Genomic DNA, 22,145 nt, shown 5'->3' with positions numbered 1-22,145 from the left:
AACCCCAAATCACATCTTGCTTTTAAAAACCAAGCCAATTCTGCCCCCTGGCGTTTTTGACAAGAACGACCGTACGTAAGACGCCGATGGAAGCAGGTGCAATACATGGCAGACCTCATTTGGAAACGCTGGAGCCGGGAACACTTACCCCTCATGCAAGAAAGACAGAAATGGTGCAAGGAGAAGAGAAGCTTTAAACCTGGAGATGTAGTAATGGTAGTTGACCCTACTGCTCCCCGTAGCTCTTGGATCCTGGGAAGAGTGCTAGAAGCTATGGCAGACACTAAAGGACTGGTTCGAGCTGTCAAAGTTAAAACACAGACCAGTGTGCTGGAGAGGCCGATTACCAAGATCTGTCTGCTGTTAGAATGTGAAGAGTGACGGCAGGAAACAGGGTATATGTAGAATCCTGAAGTCACATGTAAGACCTTTTAAGACCCTTTCCATACATTTTAAGACCTCATCGCCACTTGGAGTTTTAACCGGTTAACTTGGCGACACACTTTACCTCACATTGACTATATACAGTATTGATTGTCCTTCCTCCTTATCTTCCAACCATTTGGACGCAGACTTGCATTTCCCCAAACGATGTTTAACAACCGGCGTAAACGGAGCTTCGCGCTATCAAGCAGTGAGCGTGCGATGTCCTGTTCAGATGACGTCAAACCCAACGGGATGCCATCAATAAACTACACAGAATCACACTACACACCTACGCAATGATTACATTCAGGCAGACTGTAGAATACAACCTCTCTGGACCATTTATATACTTATTGAAAACAAGCTACAAAATGTAATGCCTTGGAAAATGTTGTTTAATACTTTTTAATAGCCTTCATTTTCGCTAAATAGATTTATCAACTTTTAATACTTTTTAAGACCCCGCGGACACCCTGGCAAATAGTCTTCTTCCGCTGATGGCACGATGATATCATGTAGACAGGATGAGTAACACCACACAACTCATATTGATAGATGACTGGATTCATGAAATGAATAGAAATCCTGAACTGTAGGTTATTTATTTTTTTTAAATTAATATTTTATAATTGTTTTTGTGGTTCTCCAAAATACAATTAGAGGCCGGTTATGTAAGAGCCATTTCCTTAGATTATATTATTTTATCTTTTTAGAGTACTTTTCAGAGCCTGAGATTCTGTGGTGTATATTATTTATTATTTAATTTGAGTGCGTTACTCCTGCAGGTCGAGGTGCTGCAGCCTACTGGTGCGGCTGACTGAAGCAAACCGTTTTTAGACCTTGCTGGTTGGGGGCGTCACAGCTTGGTTCTTGTGCCTTTAACATTGAAGTATCAGTTTATATGACAAATAGTTTGTTTAAAAACGTTTATTAATTTTTGCATTTTTTGGAAATCTTACTTTTCAATCGCATCTGGACATTTCTATAGTTTTTTTCTCTCAAACTACAAGCGTCCATTCCTCGGTCAGCCCCGCGAGTGAATCACAAACAAAGGACACAACACAAATGATATCGTGGTCACTACACGGTTCAAGTGTGAGCTTCCAGTCCCTGTGCATTGTGGAGATATGACCTTGTGCATTTCAAATACCCCAGATCCTGCAGTCATTTATCTGAAGAGTACACTTCAGATAAATGACTGCAGGATCTCAGGTATGCAAAATGGACAGGTAGGCGAGAAAGGCTTTTTTGAGTCTTAGAGACCAAGGTCCTGTACACTTCGCATACATTGACTGCACAACTTCAGGTCTGCGATGTGGACATTTTTATAATATGCTGCAAAACACAACAAATATGCAGGGTTGCGAGTCTGTTTCTAAGGACATTTTATTTTTGGAACAGAGAAAACACCGTAAATAACAATAATAATAACAACAAACAACTGTTAGTCAGACTTCAACTCAGAAAAAAAAGTTTTCCCACACTCTTAAAACCACTATGAGTTTTCTCTTGTGTGAATACGGTGATGTTTTTTGAGAGTACTTGATGTAGTGAAAGTTTTCCCACACTCTTCACAGCAGTACGGTTTTTCTCCCGTGTGAATACGGTGATGTGTTGTGAGATTACTTGATGTAGTGAAAGTTTTCCCACACTCTTCACACCAGTATGGTTTTTCTCCTGTGTGAATATGGTGATGTGTTGTGAGATTACTTGATGTAGTGAAAGTTTTCCCACACTCTTCACACCAGTATGGTTTTTCTCCTGTGTGAATACGGTGATGTATTGTGAGATTACTTGATGTAGTGAAAGTTTTCCCACATTCTTCACAGCTGTACGGTTTTTCTCCTGTGTGAATAAGGTGATGTGTTTTGAGAGCATCTGATCTAGTGAAAGTGTTCCCACACTCTTCACAGCTGTACGGTTTTTCTCCTGTGTGAACACGAAGATGTATTTTGAGATCACTTGATGTAGTGCAAGTTGTCCCACACTCTTCACAGCTGTAGGGTTTTTCTCCTGTGTGAACACGAAGATGTATTTTGAGATCACTTGATGTAGTGCAAGTTTTCCCACACTCTTCACAGCTGTACGGTTTTTCTCCAGTGTGAATACGGTGATGTGTTTTGAGATGATCTGATCTAGTGAAAGTTTTCCCACACTCTTCACAGCTGTACGGGTTTTCTCTGGTGTGAATAAGCAGGTGGCGCTTTAAAGTTACAGATGTTGTATAGGACTTGTCACATTGCTGACAGCTGTGACGTTTCTCCTTTCCTTTTGGTTTCTAGAACAGACAGACAGAGAAAGAGAGAAAGTCAATCTAAAAAGCATAAATACACAAGTTAACACAATAAAAACTCACTTAATATAAACCTTGAGTTAACAAAATACTACTTATCAACGGTTTGTGTTTATTATATTTGTATTATATTTGATACAGTAATACAGCAACATTCTATATACCAGAGGTGGGGGACTCGAGTCACATGACTTGAGTAGGGGTGTAGAGTTATTTGTTCAAGCACCGGATCGGCAAAACAGGACAGTCTGTGAACCAGTCTGCCTTGATCTATGTATTCATGTCTGTGACTCTCACAGTATCTGCTGCCCACAGCTGTTTTGTAGAAGGAAAACCTCCTTCACTTCATGAAATCTCTGCAGCACCAGGAGGCAGTAACGTGTAACTCAGCAGAATCTGAGAAGAGCAGCACCAGCTGCAAAGAGCTGTGCCTTTTACTGTTTACTTCACTGTGTTTACCTTCATTAGAACAGCTAAAGAGCAACCGCAGGCTGCTACGTTTTAAACACACACTGAACTCCACAATTATTCCCCCATTACCTGTTTTATGATTTCAGAGCCCCTCTCTCCATTGTTGTTAATGTGGAAAATAAAACTCTAGTTTCATAACCACTGTCTTTTAACTGATTTAAATGCTGAAACTGGGGTTATTCATCAGGATTTCGTAGGACTTGACTTGCTTGACTCTCACCCCAGTAACTTGAGACTTGCACATGTATGACTTACTCCCACCTCTGGTATTCAGGAGACAGAGGGAGACGGCATCCTGTCACTGCGAGTCTCAGTATGCTCTGTTCGTCTTGTGTTTTAGTTTTTTTGGTCTAATTATTGTCTAAACGTTGTCGTGTCTGTATGAAACGTCATTTTGAGAGACCATGCTTTTGATCCTGTGGATTACATTTGCCTTCTGCAGACTATGTCTGGCCATTCAACTTTCCAAGACGCACCTGAGTGACAGCACGAACAGGTATGGCGAGGAGCCCCGGCCTCTACGCTGCTACAGCCGCGAGGCTATGCTAGAGCTACAATGCGATCGGCCTCCTACGAATACATCAAGCCATCTGTGCTCTTTGATATTGGATGACATCCAACTCTCTGTGTTATCAGAGAGCAGATGTAATACGGGAGTTTACCCAACAAAGCGTTATAAATAAACGTGTAAAAATGACTGAGCCTCCATACAGTAAGTGATGGCAAACCTGCCTTGGCATACAGGGTACAGAGATGAGTAAGTGCTTTACAATTTGTGACAAATCTCAGTGCGCTGTGATAGACGGCATCTAACTTGTTCAGGCAATAGGCAGGTGCATTCATATAGATCAAATCACCAGAGTCCAGCACAGGTAAAAAGGTCAGAGCCTTTTCCTGGCCTCAAGCGAGAAACAGGACTTGTTCCTGAAAAAGAAACCTAGTCTAACCCTCAGCTTTTTAAGCAGGTTATTGACATGAAGTTTAAAAGTAAGACAATCATCAAGCCAGATACCTAGGTATTTATAACAGGTAACCACTTCAAGTACTTGTCCTTGCATAGTAACAGTATCCAAAACAGGCTCTGGTGTCTTTTTAGCTTTTGAAAATAGCATTACCTTGGTTTTATCAACATTTAAAAGAAGCTTACGCTCAGCGAGCTGAGTCTGAATAATGTTAAAAACAGCCTGTAATTTAACACCAGCCTCCTGAATGGAGGGACCTGCACAGTACATCACGGTATCGTCCGCATAGAAATGTAAAGTAGCTTCATTCACATTTTCACCTAAACTGTTGATATGGAGAATAAAAGTGGAACTAAAACAGAACCTTGAGGAACACCATTAGCAATGTTTAACCACTCAGAAGACAGCCCATCAAAGTGAACACATTGGGACCTTTCAGAGAGGTAGTTCACAAACCACCCACTGCATGGCTGGATATGCCAATACTGAGTAGCCTCTGCTTTAAGATGCGATGATCAACGGTATCAAACGCTTTGGATTCACCCTTGTTCGAGCAGACAGGGATGCGAACTCGGGGAAAACCAGAGGAGGCGATATTTGTGTGTGGGACACCATGAGAACCGTGACAGGAATGACCTCTTCAGCTAAACCTATTTTGACGGACAAGACATACTTGATCCATACCAATTTGCCTATAAGCAAGGGGGTGGTACTGTTGTTACTCTGGTTCATATCATTACTAAACATTTAGATAAACGTCACACCTATGCAAGAGCCCTCTTCCTAGATTTCTCAGCAGCATTCAACACAATACAAGCAGACATCTTGGTGTCAAAAATGGCCAAAATGGGATCTCATGAACCTTTGTGGGAAAAGTACTGCGGTGTGAATGCGCCTTATGTGTGGGAAAACCTGGACTTGAATTTTGAATTGAGCCGTCCCTTATAGATACTCACTTTTTAGTGAGTCGGATCATTTGGCTCGGCTCACTAGGAAGAGCCGGTTCTTTCTGCTCCCAAACGGCTCTTCATGTTACCACAGTTTACCAGAGCCTCAGTTTCGCCTAGGGCTGAACGATATACCGTGTCATGGCGATAACCGCGGTATGCGCATGCGCGGTATTCACACCGCAGGGACGTGCGGTTTTATTCCTTTTTTTAAACGCACTTTAGCACAGAATTCAAAATAAAGATACCCTTATTACTTATCGAAACTGCACATACAATATATCCGATTAAAGCTGAGACTCCACAGATTATTTAAGTATAGTATCTAAGCGATCCGATCTCGCAACAGGGGAACCAAACACAGACATCACAACACGTACCTTTTACGGAGCTTTTACGGGAGATCGTCTCACCGTAGCTGTCAATCTAATCAAAAGACGTGTTCAATGGCATAAAACGAGAAAGAAAAAACGCGGCTGAATCGGTTGATCCATAGGTTGATAATGTATCTGTGGCTTTGAAGCAATTGTTTATAATCCATAATTCAATTTTGATGTAAAAATCGGATCACAAAAGTTAGCTGCTAATGGTAGCCACCTTGGTGGTATGCAGCTTCCGGTTTTGGCTACGCGTCGTCACTCTCACTCCTTATTTGTTCATGTGTTGGTGTGTGTAGAACTTCCCCTGATATTTGACCTTTTTAGACAGATTTAGCACAAAAAAACCCTCTTTTGGGCCATTTGGGTGGATTTTCCATATCTCTGGCCCACCTTGCTGGATTTTGACATGTGACATCTCTTTCTGACCGTCAGAGCCAATGGAATCGAGGGGAAATCACACAGTACTTATTTGGTAATGTGTGTGTGAGAGACTTCCGCATTGCCAAGACCGGAAGCAGCAGCCACTATGGTGGCTACCATTAGCAGCTAACTTTTGCTCTGCGATATTTACATAAAAATGGAATTATGGATTATAAATTAAATAATTTTTTTATACAGAGACGTTAAAAACCTATGGATTAACCGATTCAGCTGCGTTTTTTCTTTCTCGTTTTAATGCCATTAATGCCACGTCTTTTGATCAGATTGACAGCTACGGTGAGACATCTCCCCTCGAAGCTACGTGTTGTGATGTCTGTGTTTGCTTCCCCTGTCCGAGTTCAGATCACTCAGTGATGATACTATATACCTAAATAATCTGTGGAACCTCAGCTTTAATCGGATGTCTTGTAAGTGCAGCTACGATAAGTAATAATAAGGGTACTTTTATCTTGAGTTCTGTGCCAAAGTGCGTTAGCATTTTTCGCTCAGGGGTCATTTAGATGCTTCTTATGAGACTTGTGTTTTGTTTTGGTATAAAATGGTTTGTATCGTCAGTTAGCTGAGATTATTTCCGTTAATCTGGTATAACACATTAATAGGTTCTTAAATATTACGATCCCTTGAGACACTGTCGTGAAAAAAAAAAGTAAAGTACCCGCCGGGACTTTGGGGTTTAACAGGTTAAAAAAAACGCGATATATACCGCAGGGGGGGGGAAAACCGCGATGTCAGTTTTTTTCAATACCGTGCAGCCCTAGTTTCGCCTGCGTGCTCCACTAGCACCCCCCGTCAAGGATCGCCGGCAGTACACTTTCCGTCACAGGAACACGCTTTGCTGGCGGTGAAAAGAATCCCACCAGACTCCTTTGCCCCTCCAACAGAGGGATGTCCTTTTCGTAATTTCAAGCGATAAAAACTCTTTTGGACGCCCTCGGCTCGAGTTCAGGGCGTTCCGAGCTGAATCAGGGCGTCAAATGACGGCAAGACGCCCATCTGGCGGAAACGCTGGAATTAGGAATATATTGTGATGACGTGCACACTGACCTGAGCTCCAGGGGTCTCCTTGTTCTCCTCCATGCTGCTCTCAGGGCTCTTCTCCGGCTGGGTCTCTGAAATAATCAACACAACTACAGCTGACACAAAACAACTCAATACAACCGACAGACACAATTTAGAGGTACTTTTACTTTACTTGAGTATTTCCATTTAATACACACACACACACACACACACACACACACACACACACACACACACACACACACACACACACACACACACACACACACACACACACACACACACACACACACACACACACACACACACACACACACACACACACACACACACACACCAAAGTATTGCTTGTTCATACAGTTGGATGTTGGAGCTTCACTGTGCACTGCTGAATGATGTATGTGCAGAGTTTGATCCTTGAAGGCTGTTTCTTCTGCTCTGAAATGGAATATATTTGTTACATATAAATATAATTTTTTATTTTTAGATTTCATTTCGGATTTGTGAATGTCCAGTAGTAGATGGAAAACATACCAAACACTAATTATTCAAAGTAAAGTATTTCATTTTATATACGGTAATACTAAGGAGGCATAGGCCTATATGATGATACGAGTATTGATATTAAAAAGGTGATTTGTTTTTTGTCATTAGAAAGTGAAGTTATTTATTTGTAAGCTCCAAATCCTAATGTTTTCCTCAATGGCCTTTGTGCCCTGGCATGTGGCCTTTGCGCGCTGAAAAAATGTGTGACACCAAAGGCCAAATGGCCTTGCCCCTAAAATGACGAAAATCCAAGCCTGCACACCACGCCGCTCCTCCGCTCCCTTCACTGGCTTCCAGTAACTGCTAGAATCCACTTCAAGACCCTGGTACTTGCTTACCATGCTGCGAATGGATCTGGCCCTTCCTACATCCAGGACATGGTTAAACCGTACACCCCAGCACGTGCACTCCGCTCTGCATCAACCAAACGACTCGCTGCACTCGCACTGCGAAGGGGACCCAAGTTCCCATCAGCAAAAACACGTGGGTTTGCTATCCTGGCTCCAAGATGGTGGAATGAGCTCCCATTGAAATCAGGACAGCAGATAGCTTACACATCTTCCGGGGAGACTGAAAACTCATCTCTTTCGACTCCACTTCGAGCGTTAGAACGATTAACAAAGCACTTATATACTAATAAAGGACTGCCTTATCTAAAGCCAGTTGAGTAGCACTTGAAATGTTTGGCTATTCTATAACACATAGGTGTGAGCAAGCTCTCTGATTGGTCAATAGGCGTGTTTGATTCCACGATCAAACAACGATCAAATAGAACGTGCCTTTTCACAACAAGTCAGTATCCCTCCGCGTCTGAGAAAAACAGTATACCGTTGGGCCACAAACTGGAACAAGAAAGCAGCGCAGAAGTAACGGGCAGAAACCCTCCTTTTTACACAGCGGTCCAGACATAGACATCAAACGGCGACACATATTCAGTGTGCAGTTCCTTTGGCATTAGGGCAGGGATATCTAGATACTTTCCAAGGTTTGACATCATTAATTGTGCTACTTTTAAAGCAAGCAACGTTGTTTTCAAATCTGTAATCAAAGAGGTCAGTAAAAACACTATCGACCAATCAGATTGCTTGATTTGACTTGTCAGTTTTATAAATATATTTAAATTTCTTCCGTTACGAAACAAACTTACAAAGCATAAGATGGAAACATTTAAGATTAACTTCGACCTCCGGGGGGGTCTTACTATGGAGGAGTGGATTGAGCAGTGCCTATCTCCAGAAAGAAAAAAAGCACCTAAACGACGACATGCAGAGCTACGTGAAGAGCAGGCAGACCAACTGGAGAAGTGCCACCATTCAAAAGCTTTCTGATGCGGGTCTTGAAACAAAGCAGAGACATGATGACCGTTAGTGGCCACAGGTACGAAAGCTCTCTCCAGAGCTACTGGAAGCCCAATCTCGGGGACCGGAGAAAGTGCGATAATATATTATGTACTATAATTATATTATATCAATAACTGTAAGCGGGGTAGCAGGAGTGTTTGATCGGCTATCGTTACCATAGGAACTACTTTCTAGGAACTACTTTCTGACGGAGATTAACTCAAGCAGAAAGCGTAGGTTTGGGAGCAAATTAGACCACATTATGAAATTATTTTACGATATTGTTGATTACAATGATAGTTTGTGTTATAGAATCGCAATCATACACTTGAGGCCGTTCTTGAACGTCATTATTGGTACGACAGTACTGCGGCAGGACCGAGGCGCGTACGCCTGTACTCTCGTGTATGATTGCTTAAATAAAGGACTGGCTTATCTAAAGCCAGTTGAGTAGCACTTGAAATGTTTGGCTCTATGAAACCTGATGTACTTTATGATTCTGTTTTCTTCAAGTTTGTATCTTCCTGGTCGAATGTACTTATTGTAAGTCGCTTTGGATAAAAGAGTCAGCTAAATGCAATGTAATGTAATGCTTCATTTTTATTATATCTTATTGCATCTTTTAAATATGTTTAACTGTAATGCCTGAAAACACTTCTGCTGTGACACAATCATTTCCCAGTTTAAGATAAATCATTATTTAAATAAAGTTTATCTAATGAGCTAAAGTTAAACCGTCGCTTAGCGTTAGCTGCTAACTGAAGAACCCCATTCATTTCAATGGGAAAAATGCTACGTCACGGTGAATGGCGATGCTAATAAGCTAGTTAGCATATATTTAAAACCATATCTATGGTAAAGAGCACCAACACAACAACTCAAACCGTCTTAAAGACAACTGGTGTAATAAATAACTAACATAAAGTCAGCTGAGCATTACAAATCAACTGTTACTCACCCAGAGCCGAACTGGAATTATAACTGTAGCGGCACCATAGAGAGCGGCACACAGTAGTGATGGCAGTTTGACACTGAAGCTTCGAACGGAGCTGCCTTCAACCCTGGGCTTGGGCTCTGTGCACAAGATGGCGTCTATCAACTTCCGGCGGCTGGGTGTGCGGCTGAGTACTTCCGGTTTGAGTACAGAGTTTTGACAGCGTGACAGTATGACAGTTTCTTATGTCACACCGAGAGCAAGAACGAGTGGATTTCGGGGTAAAGAAAAGCGATTGGCCTTCCAGCGTGTAAGAAAGTCGGCACTACATTGCTGTGTGCCCCTTTGGACAAATTCGTCCCGTTATCACAATCAGAATACCTTTAGTCCCACAGAGGGGAAATGTGCAGCGTTGCAGCAGGAAAGAGCCACAGACAGCTTAGTGTTGAATATCTTACATGCGTTAAAAAGTACTAAGTTATAATATTATAAACAATATGCTAAAAAAAAGATAAAAAGTTACATAATTTTCAAAAATACAGATCAAAAACAAATCAAATCTACAAATTAAATCCTGTAGCAGTTCTTAGGATTTAGCAGCCCGGTATATATATATATTACAGTTATTAAAGATGGCATATGTATATAAAGTATATATTGCACATAAAGCACATATTGCACATAGTTTGACGGTATTTAACAGCAGCAAGTTACACAATGTTATAATCGGGAGATAAGTTTCCATTCATTTCGGCAAGCCTGGGCAACAACGATTAAAAGATTTCTTGCTCTCAAACCAATTGTGTATTTCATTACAAAAAGCAGTTATACCATACTATGTTTGGGTACTAATGAATGATATCCTCAAAACAAACGCACATAAATAACAAAGGAAAATACATAATTTAATAAATCCACAATATGATAACATTTTACAGATTCATTTAATAAACTTTTACAAAACATAGGTTGATGTTATATCGGGGGGGGGAAAATACATATTTAAACATTTCAATTAGTCTCTGCATATTTAAGTAATGCTAGTTTATATAACAGATGAATAGATGTACAATATCCAGAAAGTAGATGCAAAAAATATATATAATGTGTGCATTTCCAACATTTCCTCTGAAAGAGTGTTAGTCGTTGAGTAGAGTAGTGAGCCATTCGTTCTTTTTTCGTGGTGCGATGTCTGCTGAGAAGTCCTTGTATGCCTCGCTGACTTTGAGGACATCTGGGTCTGGCAGCTCCCCCCGCACGGCCTTGTAACGTGTACTCCTTTGAACATGTTTATATGATAATTAGGACTTTAAGAACAATTTTGCACTCAGACAACAATCACAAAGTTGTAGCAGGCTACATACAATTACTTAGGACAATAGATATGACCTTACACCGTCAGCAACTGTAAACTGCTTTGGCTTAGTGGAAGTGAACACCATGTCACTCACTCTGCCTGGTTTCACACCCTATTAATTACACAAAATAATTGTCAAATTAATTGAAAAGGTCGTTGATGCAACATACTAGATCAGCTCTTGGCACAAAGGAAATACTCATTAAACCGTGGATTGGTTGTGAACACATACTGTACCATGGTTCTTGGCTTGTGCCTTCGCTGCTCTGTTTCAGTGCAGCTGAGGACAGGGGGGACAGCAGGCAGGTTGAGTGTGGAGTAGTGTGCGGTCTGGAACAGCAGTGCAACATTGTGGTTGCAGAGTGCTGTTCCAGCTACACAGGAACACTTTGCCACTGCACAGGTGAACAGTTCTTAAAACAAAATGTCAGTCATTTTACATTTAGGACACTGCTTCAATACAACACAGACAAATGAGAAAGCTGAGAGCAGGCTGATCAGGTAGTAGGTGTGGGAAAAGGCTAAACCATGTCAGGTTGTCAGTCACATCACATACACAGAAGTTCTGCTGTTTGGAATACTGTCATTTAAGGATATTCAAACAGATACGCTTGTATAGCCTGTCTCAGCTCTCTCAATGTATTATCTTATAACTACATAAAATAGTGTTAGTAGAACATTGAACAGCTTAACATAGATGTAGGGTACAAAACCAGCACTTACACTGGCCAATACAAATAATTGGACCCTACATGGATTATACTAACCATTCAGTAAAGAACAGCAGCCGTCACAACCAGTTTCTGGGGTTTCCATGAATTCCATTTTCAACCTCTCATTAAGAATCTTTGATGAAAGCTAAGTTTGGGTTTAGCTAATGTATTTATCATTTTACACGAGAGGGTTACAAAACGAAAATAAATCTGTAGCCCCTTCATGCTACACACACATAGCTAGCTACCAGTTGATGTGAGCACATATTGTCACTATGTAATCTGTTGCAACCATAGTTGCAACACGTCAGCTAGCTGGGCTTATTTGAATCCTAAATCACAGGTTACCTACTCTTGCCACATCAAAACCCCAGAGCATGAACCTGATTGAGGCTTTGAACCGATTAACACTTTTTATTTTCCTCCCTAGACACATCGATATGCACACATTTACAAAGACACACATGAGAAATAAATACGTTTCTTTTTACAAAAACAGTGATATTTAATGTTTTCTTCTTAAAATCCATTGACATCTAACATGCAGTTGAGTCTTTTAAAAATCTAAACAACTTGTTGAAACATTTACAATCATGTGCAAAAGTAAACACATGTTCTCCCCGCTGGTGCCTCATCAGCAGCAGCACTATTACGCATGACGCGCAAAACTGGGCAAATGCCGGATCAACGAGCATCAGAAAAAGGACTTCCAGTAGAATATGGCACTATTTTCATGATTCGTAAAAGTGCCAAACATGACGTACGTATCTTTTATAATGTGCTATAACTTATTTTTTTAATAAACATGAAGTTGTTCTCGTTTGTTCGTTTTCTTCTTAAAATCTATTGACATCTAACATCTGGGGTTATGTACTGTAACCAGTGGTGTAGTGGGGATTTTTTTTACTGGGGGGACGCTATTTTAATTAGGTAATCCCAAACAATGCCACACAAGTGCGCACGCGCGAAGTGCACTCACAACACGGGCAGACAGGCCCAAAGAAACTACCGGTGTTTCCGGATTAACTGGTTCCAGTTATGCTGCCCTCTTGTGGCCAAATGCTGCAATACCTTTTCACATAAATTAGAAAACACACATGTCTCCTGCCGTCATACTCTTGGTGTATTATTGTCTGTACACACATTTGCAAGTCTATCAGGTAGATGTGGAGATACTGAAGTTCAGAGGACACGAAACAACATTTAAAAGCATCCATTTAATAGTTTTTGAGAACAGTTTGGACCCACTGTGTCTTACATTAGAAACACATGAGACTGTTTGTAGCCTGTTTTCTAAAACTGCTTCTAATGCATTGAAATACATCAGTCAAAAAGAGGCAGCTCTGGGTCAGAAACGGAAGGAAAATGTGGAGACTGTAGGAGCTAAATGACTCCAGAAGGTGGCAGCAGTGCATTATTACATTCAATAAAACATTATATAGATGTGAGTTATACAGAGAAGAGTCATTAGACTGCATTAAGCAGTACTGGAGGATGCATTTAGATCCATATACCTTCAGTAAAAGTACTGAAACTATGCTGAAAAAACACTGTATTCACAAAAGTACGTTGCATTTGACTGCTGTAGATCAGTGGCGAGCCGTCAGGGCCCTCTAGGCCCTCTGTGAGGGTCTAAGATATTCTAATAAATAATATTTGAAAACATTAAAAAAACAACATTTTTAAAAAAAAAATATTATTTTTTATATATTTTTCATTAGTTTTACCAAAATAACTTGATGTATTTAAAATAACATTTCCAAAGAAATAAATCCTTCGAATCTGCCTGTTCAGTTTCTGTTGGAATGTGAAGGGTTAAATGCCGTCTGTGCGAGTTATGTGAAGACGGGAGGGCTTGTTGGTCCCTCTCTACATTCACAGAGGGCCAGCTATAGTAACTCAACGAGAGAGTAATGTCAAATGACAGTACAATTGACCAATCATATCTTCCCTCTAAATGGGCGGGCTTTATTTTTGCGGACTTTATGACAAGATCCGCCCGCTGTGAGGTCTATGCAAGTGGTGCAGTGACGCGTCCTAAAACCCGGAAGTAAGCTGCGCTCGGATTCCCTCGACAGAAAGCAACGGGATTTCTCCATAGGATTTTGGAAAATAGCTGGAAATAAGGTCTGTGGAAAACGAACCTGTTAGATAAATGCACGTTTTGTTCAGCCGGATAATATCCACATGTCTACCCTACTTTTATTATTTTCGAATCATAAATCTAATCGATAGATTTATGATCGATATATTTATAATTAGCATAAATTCGTTCATGATGGCTCACTTCAGTGATAGTGATGACATCGTTGCAAAATTATTAACCGAGTCATTTTCAAGATTGAGTTACAACGATAAACTGGAGTGGCAAAGGATCAGCGGAATGACCCGCAAGTGCTTCATCCAAAAGGACAGGAGGATGGACTTCGTGTTTCAGTGATTTGATCATCAAAGGTAGGCCTAAGTCATTTTCAATGCGGGCCGCCGTGCCGACTTAATTCATTTGTAATTGTTACTTGTCTGTGGGTGGCCTGTCATGATAGGTGTTTACATAAATGGTGTTGTTCTGTGTGGTAGACTAGAGGGTCGCTGTCATTGATGCGTTTTGCACCCCGGGCCGCTGTTTTGATATTCCGCTGAAGTATACGCTGTGACGTAATAACTCTTCTTTTTTTTTCGAGGGGGGGGGGGTCAGAGGGCCTAGGTATAAAAGTCACGGCTCGCCACTGCTGTAGATACATTTCACTCTAAAGTGCATGACTTTAAGTGTTTCCAATATGAATACATAAGAGTTATATATAAGTAAGTTAATAATGATAATAAACCATGTTTGATTCTGTATGTTGCAGGAAAAGTGTGTGTTTTAGGAGCGATGAGTTTTTGTTTTCTATGCAAAGTTTTTTTTTGGAGTGTTGTTGTTTAGGAGAAGTGTCATGGCAACAATTTAAAAGAAATACACAACATTAATGATGCACAGCGCAGACAGAGGCAGCAAACCCCCCAGCCAAATAATGGCAAAATGCACCGTTTTATAGACGAAACAAGACAAATATAGGATAACAACATGAATGAAATGACGTTGTCCACCCACGCTCACCTGATAAAGGTTTATTGAAAATCTGATTATTTGTCATGCTTTGTATTGAACTTGATTCCATATCGCTGGTGTGAGAGTGAATACATGCAGGCGGTGTCAGAGTGCATCTTGCTCTCTAAAGCGAAGCACTGATCATTTTATGTCTCCTTATTTTTCAGAGTAAGGAACCTGATCAAAGCTATAAAGACGCCCCACGATCTTCATCACCGCGGGGAACTCTTCATCAAAGTTTTAACCTCCTCGGTGACATTTCACAGCAGCAGCTTTGAAGTTCTGCTCTCACCTCGAGGTGTCTCTCAGATTATCTTCTGCGCATGCACACGGCACTACAGAACAGATACTCTTATTTTAACATCTCCACCACGATCTGTGCAGGTGTTGCAATCACTACATCTGTTTCAATGTGTTTTAACGACGGTCTGTTATGTGTGCAGAGCCAACAGAAGGCAGCAGATGTTCATTCACTCATCAGGAGGGGACAACACACACACTTCAATCACTCAATCACTTATTGTATTTGAAGCACAGGGTTAACTATGCATGTAAGCTGTCTCCTAAAACTACTCCTCTTATGCATTAAAGGATTATTTAATAGTGGCAGCAGCACTGGGAGCGTGTGTGTGTGTGTGTGTGTGTGTGTGTGTGTGTGTGTGTGTGTGTGTGTGTGTGTGTGTGTGTGTGTGTGTGTGTGTGTGTGTGTGTGTGTGTGTGTGTGTGTGTGTGTGTGTGTGTGTGTGTGTGTGTGTGTGTGTGCCTGCCTGTGATTGAGTGAGTGTTTGTCTGTGAGAGTATGTGTGTGTGGGATGTCTTCGTAAATAGACGGAGGGTTTCAGTAGAAGATCTAATACCACACTGAAAATATTCCAGGACAAGTCAAAGTTCGGCACTATTAGTAAAATACACTTCATCACATCTAAAAGTATTTTATCGTGCAGTAAAATGTTGAGTCAGTGCTTTGCTGTTATCAATCAATCAATCAATCAATGATTATTTATAGCCCAATATCACAAATGTTACATTTGTCTCAGTGGACTTTACAGTTTGTACAAAATATCAGTATGACAATACGACACCCTCTGTCCTCAGACCCTCACATCGTACAAGGAAAACATATGTTATAATCTGAAGAGTAACTCAAGCTAGTGGAGTAGAAGTATAAGGTTGTATAGAAAATGAAAAAGCAAGGTACAAGTAACTCAAATGTATACTTGAATAGCAATTGAGAAACAGTTCTTAGTTTAAATATTTCAACCACTGAAAAATACTCAATCACAAGTGAAAGTTCTGCATTTAAAATGTCACTTGAATAAAATCACTTGAAGTAGGCTACAGGATTGTATTTTTGGATAATTATACCTGATATAATAATATTTAAGCGGTACTTTAATGCTGTTGTTGGTCACTGTGGGGCTGCTTAGCAACGTTCCACTGTTGAAAATAATCTCTCTTCAGGTGTCTGTCTGCCAGTCCTCTGTGTTGTGTTCAGGTGTCTGTCTGCCAGTCCTCTGTGTTGTGTTCAGGTGTCTGTCTGCCAGTCCTCTGTGTTGTGTTCAGGTGTCTGTCTGCCAGTCCTCTGTGTTGTGTTCAGGTGTCTGTCTGACAGTCCTCTGTGTTGTGTTCAGGTGTCTTTCTAACAGTCCTCTGTGTTGTGTTCAGGTGTCTGTCTGCCAGTCCTCTGTGTTGTGTTCAGGTGTCTGTCTGCCAGTCCTCTGTGTTGTGTTCAGGTGTCTTTCTGACAGTCCTCTGTGTTGTGTTCAGGTGTCTGTCTGCCAGTCCTCTGTGTTGTGTTCAGGTGTCTGTCTGCCAGTCCTCTGTGTTGTGTTCAGGTGTCTGTCTGCCAGTCCTCTGTGTTGTGTTCAGGTGTCTGTCTGCCAGTCCTCTGTGTTGTGTTCAGGTGTCCTGTCTGCCAGTCCTCTGTGTTGTGTTCAGGTGTCTGTCTGACAGTCCTCTGTGTTGTGTTCAGGTGTCTGTCTGACAGTCCTCTGTGTTGTGTTCAGGTGTCTGTCTGCCAGTCCTCTGTGTTGTGTTCAGGTGTCTGTCTGCCAGTCCTCTGTGTTGTGTTCAGGTGTCTGTCTGCCAGTCCTCTGTGTTGTGTTCAGGTGTCTGTCTGCCAGTCTCTGTGTTGTGTTCAGGTGTCTGTCTGCCAGTCCTCTGTGTTGTGTTCAGGTGTCTGTCTGCCAGTCCTCTGTGTTGTGTTCAGGTGTCTGTCTGCCAGTCCTCTGTGTTGTGTTCAGGTGTCTGTCTGCCAGTCCTCTGTGTTGTGTTCAGGTGTCTGTCTGCCAGTCCTCTGTGTTGTGTTCAGGTGTCTGTCTGCCAGTCCTCTGTGTTGTGTTCAGGTGTCTGTCTGCAGTCCTCTGTGTTGTGTTCAGGTGTCTGTCTGCCAGTCCTCTGTGTTGTGTTCAGGTGTCTGTCTGACAGTCCTCTGTGTTGTGTTCAGGTGTCTGTCTGCCAGTCCTCTGTGTTGTGTTCAGGTGTCTGTCTGCCAGTCCTCTGTGTTGTGTTCAGGTGTCTGTCTGACAGTCCTCTGTGTTGTGTTCAGGTGTCTGTCTGACAGTCCTCTGTGTTGTGTTCAGGTGTCTGTCTGACAGTCCTCTGTGTTGTGTTCAGGTGTCTGTCTGCCAGTCCTCTGTGTTGTGTTCAGGTGTCTGTCTGCCAGTCCTCTGTGTTGTGTTCAGGTGTCTGTCTGCCAGTCCTCTGTGTTGTGTTCAGGTGTCTGTCTGCCAGTCCTCTGTGTTGTGTTCAGGTGTCTGTCTGCCAGTCCTCTGTGTTGTGTTCAGGTGTCTGTCTGCCAGTCCTCTGTGTTGTGTTCAGGTGTCTGTCTGCCAGTCCTCTGTGTTGTGTTCAGGTAATAATAATAATAATAATAATACATTTTATTTGTAAAGCACCTTTCAGCCATATTTTAACATTTTTACGACGACCTCAGTCTTACAGTAGCGTGGCCTAGCAACAGCTAAAGCCTGGTAGGCTACTGCATGCTATTTAGCTTGAGCTAGTTGGTAGAAAAATGCCTCCGTTCTCTACAGATGACTTCCACAAACTTATACAGAAGATAGCTGTGTTGGAAATGAAAATGCAACAGTTGGAAGTTAACGTGGAAGAGAATGGACTATGCGGTGGGAATGACACCACTTTACCAGTGTTGTAAAATAATGGAGAAGGGTATGCTAACTCACAGCTAGTTAGCAGCTACAAGGATTCCAAGGAACAGGAGGGCTGTGTACCGGGTAATACATCTACAAGTGGTAGTCCTCCCTGGAACTCTCTGGGTGCAAAACCTAAGAGTAAATCATTTCCATGGGATTTGGGAGGACGGATAAAAGGCAGAGCCCAGCGCTCTGAAATCTGTGATGCGACCGGCTGGCCTGCATTGTTATCACCCAGGAAGAGCGCCTCTTCATACTAGGAAACAGCAGTGGACAGCTGCTAAAGGGAGAATTACAAACAATCCTCCTAAACCACCAAGTGTGCCAATCCAGAACAGATACGCTCCGCTGACCGAGAACCGGAGATCCCTTTCTGATGACCTGGATAACCTGTCCTCTTCACACAGCAGGGTAAGGACCAATAGCTACTCCAAAAGTAAAAGGCTAGAGGGAAAGCTAACGACTGGGCCTGAAACTCTGATTGTGGGTGACTCTGCTGTAAGAGATGTAAAAGGTCTGTGTAATAAGAACAACACCAAAGTACTCTGTTTTCCCAAGGATGTGGTCTCTGACTTGGCTGAGAAGATCCTGCATATTGGGGCTGAACATCCGACTGTGAAGAATGTGGTACTGCACATTGGAACAAATGATGTTGTGAAACAACAGTCAGAAGTGCTGAAAGAAGACTTTAAATGTTTGTTGGAAACTGCCAGCTCTCTAAATGCAGAGGTGTTCATCAGTGGCCCTCTACCGCCAGTCAGAAGAGGAGTGGAGAGATTCAGCAGATTGTTTGCACTGAACACCTGGCTTTCAACGGCCTGTACTGACCATTCTGTTCATTTTATTGACAATTTTAACTTTTTCTGGGATCGCAGACATCTTTTCAAGGCAAATGGAGTTTGCCTGAACAAGTCAGGAGTGAAATTGTTTATCTCTAACATATTCAACTGCCTACGTCATCAATCTGTTCCCTCTGCCAAGGACAAGCAACAAGAGGAATCAAAACAGGAGAAAGACATTGCGCAGAAAACCCTGAAGAAGTATCACTGCACCCGCCTGAGGAATGTTCTGATTATGGGAGACCTATGAGACAAATGGAGGAGTCTCCACTGCCCGTCACCCCCCCCCCCCCCCCCTGTCAACACCTTTGAGGATACTCCGTTCACCCTTTCACCCTCGCCCACCCTCCTGGAGATCGTTGAACACACAAAGGAGATACAGAGGGTTGGCACCGATTCCTTCCTGGAGTTCAAAGACCAAACTAAGGCGATACGCAGGGCTGGCAGCATGTCCTTTACCCCCGCTCCTCAACGACGCACACCAAAATCACTGCAGAGACGCGCACCATCTCCCCCGTCTTCATCACCGTGCCTACGTCAACCACCTCCCCCCCCTGGCAGCATGTCCTTTACCCCCGCAACATCTGCCCCGTCTCCATCACCGTGCCTACGTCAACCACCTCCCCTCCCTTCAAGAAAGCATCTGCAGTCTCCGAAGCCTGATAAGGATGTGTGTGTACAAAACGCAACAAACTCTTACTGATATGTGCTGGGTCCAGGCTCAAGGGCGTATGGCACTCTCAACTCTTTCCAGGACATGCCGGGGCCCTGCCTGCCTGTAGCTTTGCTGATATCTGTGTTGATAGGTAATAGATTAAGAGCGGTGAATCATTTTAGAAACAGGAAGCGCTCAAACGTTTGTGTGAGTTTATCTAATTTAGCAGTGATTCCATGTCAGCCACAGCTTGTCACAAAAAACATGACTGATAGTGTGTTTAACAAACTTAAACTAGCTTTATTAAATGTCAGGTCTTTGGCAGGAAAAACATTTGTAATCAATGATTTTATCACTGAGCACAATCTCGATTTTATGTTTTTAACAGAAACTTGGATTGAACAAAATGACAGTGCAGCTGTTCTTATCGAATCAACCCCTCCCAACTTTAGTTTCATGAGTCAGGAAAGAATGCATAAGAAAGGGGGTGGAGTTGCTATTCTGTTCAATGATTCCCTTCAATGCAGGAAGACATCTTATGGGAACTTTGCTTCTTTTGAATATGTGGCCCTTCAGCTGAAATGCTCCTCTCGAGCTCTGTTCCTAAATATCTATAGACCACCCAAATACTGTGCAAGCTTTTTTGATGACTTTACTGAACTGCTGTCTATAGTGTGTATTGACTTTGACCGTCTAGTCATTGTTGGTGATTTTAACATCCATGTTGACAACCCCCAGAACAGAGGGGCTAAAGAACTGTTTTGTGTTCTTGATAGCTATGGACTGACTCAGCATGTGACGGAGCCCACGCACAATAAGGGGCACACTCTGGACTTAATTATCTCAAAGGGTCTGAATATCTCTAAGGTTGTGGTGACTGATGTTGCACTGTCTGACCATTCCTGTGTTTTCTTTGAGAGCTCTATTTCTGTTCACAAAAATGTTCAAAAAGAGGTAACCACAAAGCGATGTTTAACTGAAAATACTAGGGAAATGTTTACTCAGAATTTTTCTTCCACACTTGCCCCTGCTAACATCTCAGTAAATGAGCTAGTAGATCATTTTAATTCAAAAATTAAAAATGTTATAGATGCCATTGCTCCAACTAAGGTAAATGAAGTGTCAGGCAAGAACATATCTCCATGGAGAAAGGCCATGAGCGTGAAAACAGAAAAAAGAGAATGTCGAAAAGCTGAACGCAGGTGGCGAAAAACAAATCTCCAGGTTCACTTTGAAATCTATAAAGAGAGACTTGGCCTTTATAATTTGGAATTAAAAAACGCACGACAATCGTTCTTCTCTGACATCATTACCAAAAACAAAAACAACGCACGTGCCTTGTTTGCTACCGTCGACAGACTAACTAACCCCCCAGTGTCAGTAGCCTCTGAATTTCTATCCACCAGGGCGTGCAATGATTTTGCCTTTTTCACTGACAAAATTCAGAAAATCAGACAAGCAGTCAGTGCCTCTGCATCAGGAACAGCAAATGTGTTGTCCCTATCTCCACTTAACATCAATTCAGACATCATGACACAATTCCATCAGATTAATGATAAAAACCTAGAGGACATTATTCAACTTCTGAAATCCTCCTCTTGCTGCCTTGATATTATTCCAACAGGATTTTTCAAAGATGCTTTGCCTTGCATGGCCTCAGATCTACTTCATATAGTAAACAAATCTCTTCACTCAGGTGTTTTTCCACAGGCCCTGAAAACTGCAGTCATTAAACCGCTCTTAAAAAAGAATAATCTAGATGCTTCAGTAATGAACAATTACAGGCCCATATCAAACCTCCCATTTCTAGGTAAAATCATTGAAAAAGTTGTTTTTCAACAGTTGAGTAATTTCTTGCATTTAAATAACTGTTTCGATGTGTTCCAGTCAGGCTTTCGTCCAAACCACAGCACTGAGACTGCTCTTGTAAAGGTCTTTAATGACATCCACTTAAACACAGACAGTGGCAGAACTTCAGTGTTAGTATTATTAGATCTCAGTGCTGCGTTTGACACTGTTGACCACAGCATATTACTAGACCGACTGGAAAACTGGGTGGGACTTTCGGAAACAGTTCTAAATTGGTTTGAATCCTACTTAAAGGACAGAAACAACTTTGTTTCTATCGGTAAATACACATCTGAGTTGACAAATATGACATGTGGGGTTCCTCAAGGCTCCATCTTGGGTCCTCTTCTCTTTAACGTCTACATGCTACCACTGGCTCAGATAATGAAAAACAACAAAATAAGTTTCCATAGCTATGCAGATGACACACAAATGTACGTAACATTTTCACCAGGAGACTATGCTCCAATTCAAACACTGAGTAAGTGCATTGAACAAATCAATGACTGGATGTGTCAGAACTTTCTCCAATTAAACAAAGATAAAACTGAGGTAATGGTTTTTGGAGCCAAGGCAGAATGTATAAAAGTTAGCGCTGAGCTTCAGTCTGCAATGTTCAAAACAACAGATAAAGCCAGAAATCTAGGTGTAGTCATGGACTCTGACCTGAGTTTCAACAGTCACATTAAAACAGTTACTAAATCAGCCTACTATCACCTAAAGAATATAT

The 22,145-nt window shown here is 41.9% G+C and overlaps 1 protein-coding gene across 1 annotated transcript; it reads right to left on the bottom strand.

The window, feature by feature from the left end:
* Positions 1 to 1,921: 1,921 nt before the first annotated feature.
* On the bottom strand, positions 1,922 to 7,090 carry LOC117535412 (zinc finger protein 239-like). Its single transcript, XM_034199861.1, has 2 exons — positions 6,965 to 7,090; positions 1,922 to 2,704 (listed from the first exon to the last, which is right to left on the bottom strand). Exons 1-2 carry the CDS (start codon positions 6,995 to 6,997, stop codon positions 1,922 to 1,924), a joined length of 816 nt encoding a protein of 271 aa, XP_034055752.1. The 5' UTR covers positions 6,998 to 7,090.
* Between the last annotated feature and the right edge of the window lie 15,055 nt (positions 7,091 to 22,145).

The sequence above is a fragment of the Gymnodraco acuticeps genome, unplaced genomic scaffold (assembly GCF_902827175.1).
Source record: "Gymnodraco acuticeps unplaced genomic scaffold, fGymAcu1.1, whole genome shotgun sequence".
Classification (NCBI taxonomy): domain Eukaryota; kingdom Metazoa; phylum Chordata; class Actinopteri; order Perciformes; family Bathydraconidae; genus Gymnodraco; species Gymnodraco acuticeps.
This window is presented reverse-complemented; position numbering and strand designations above follow the sequence as displayed.

Excerpts from the sequence above, each read along its gene's own strand:
- LOC117535412 (XM_034199861.1), bottom strand. The coding sequence starts at position 6,997 with ATGGAGGAGAACAAGGAGACCCCTGGAGCTCAG. Across the intron at positions 2,705-6,964 it reads AGGAGACCCCTGGAGCTCAG|AAACCAAAAGGAAAGGAGAA; the intron begins GTCAGTGTGCAC and ends TGTCTGTTCTAG.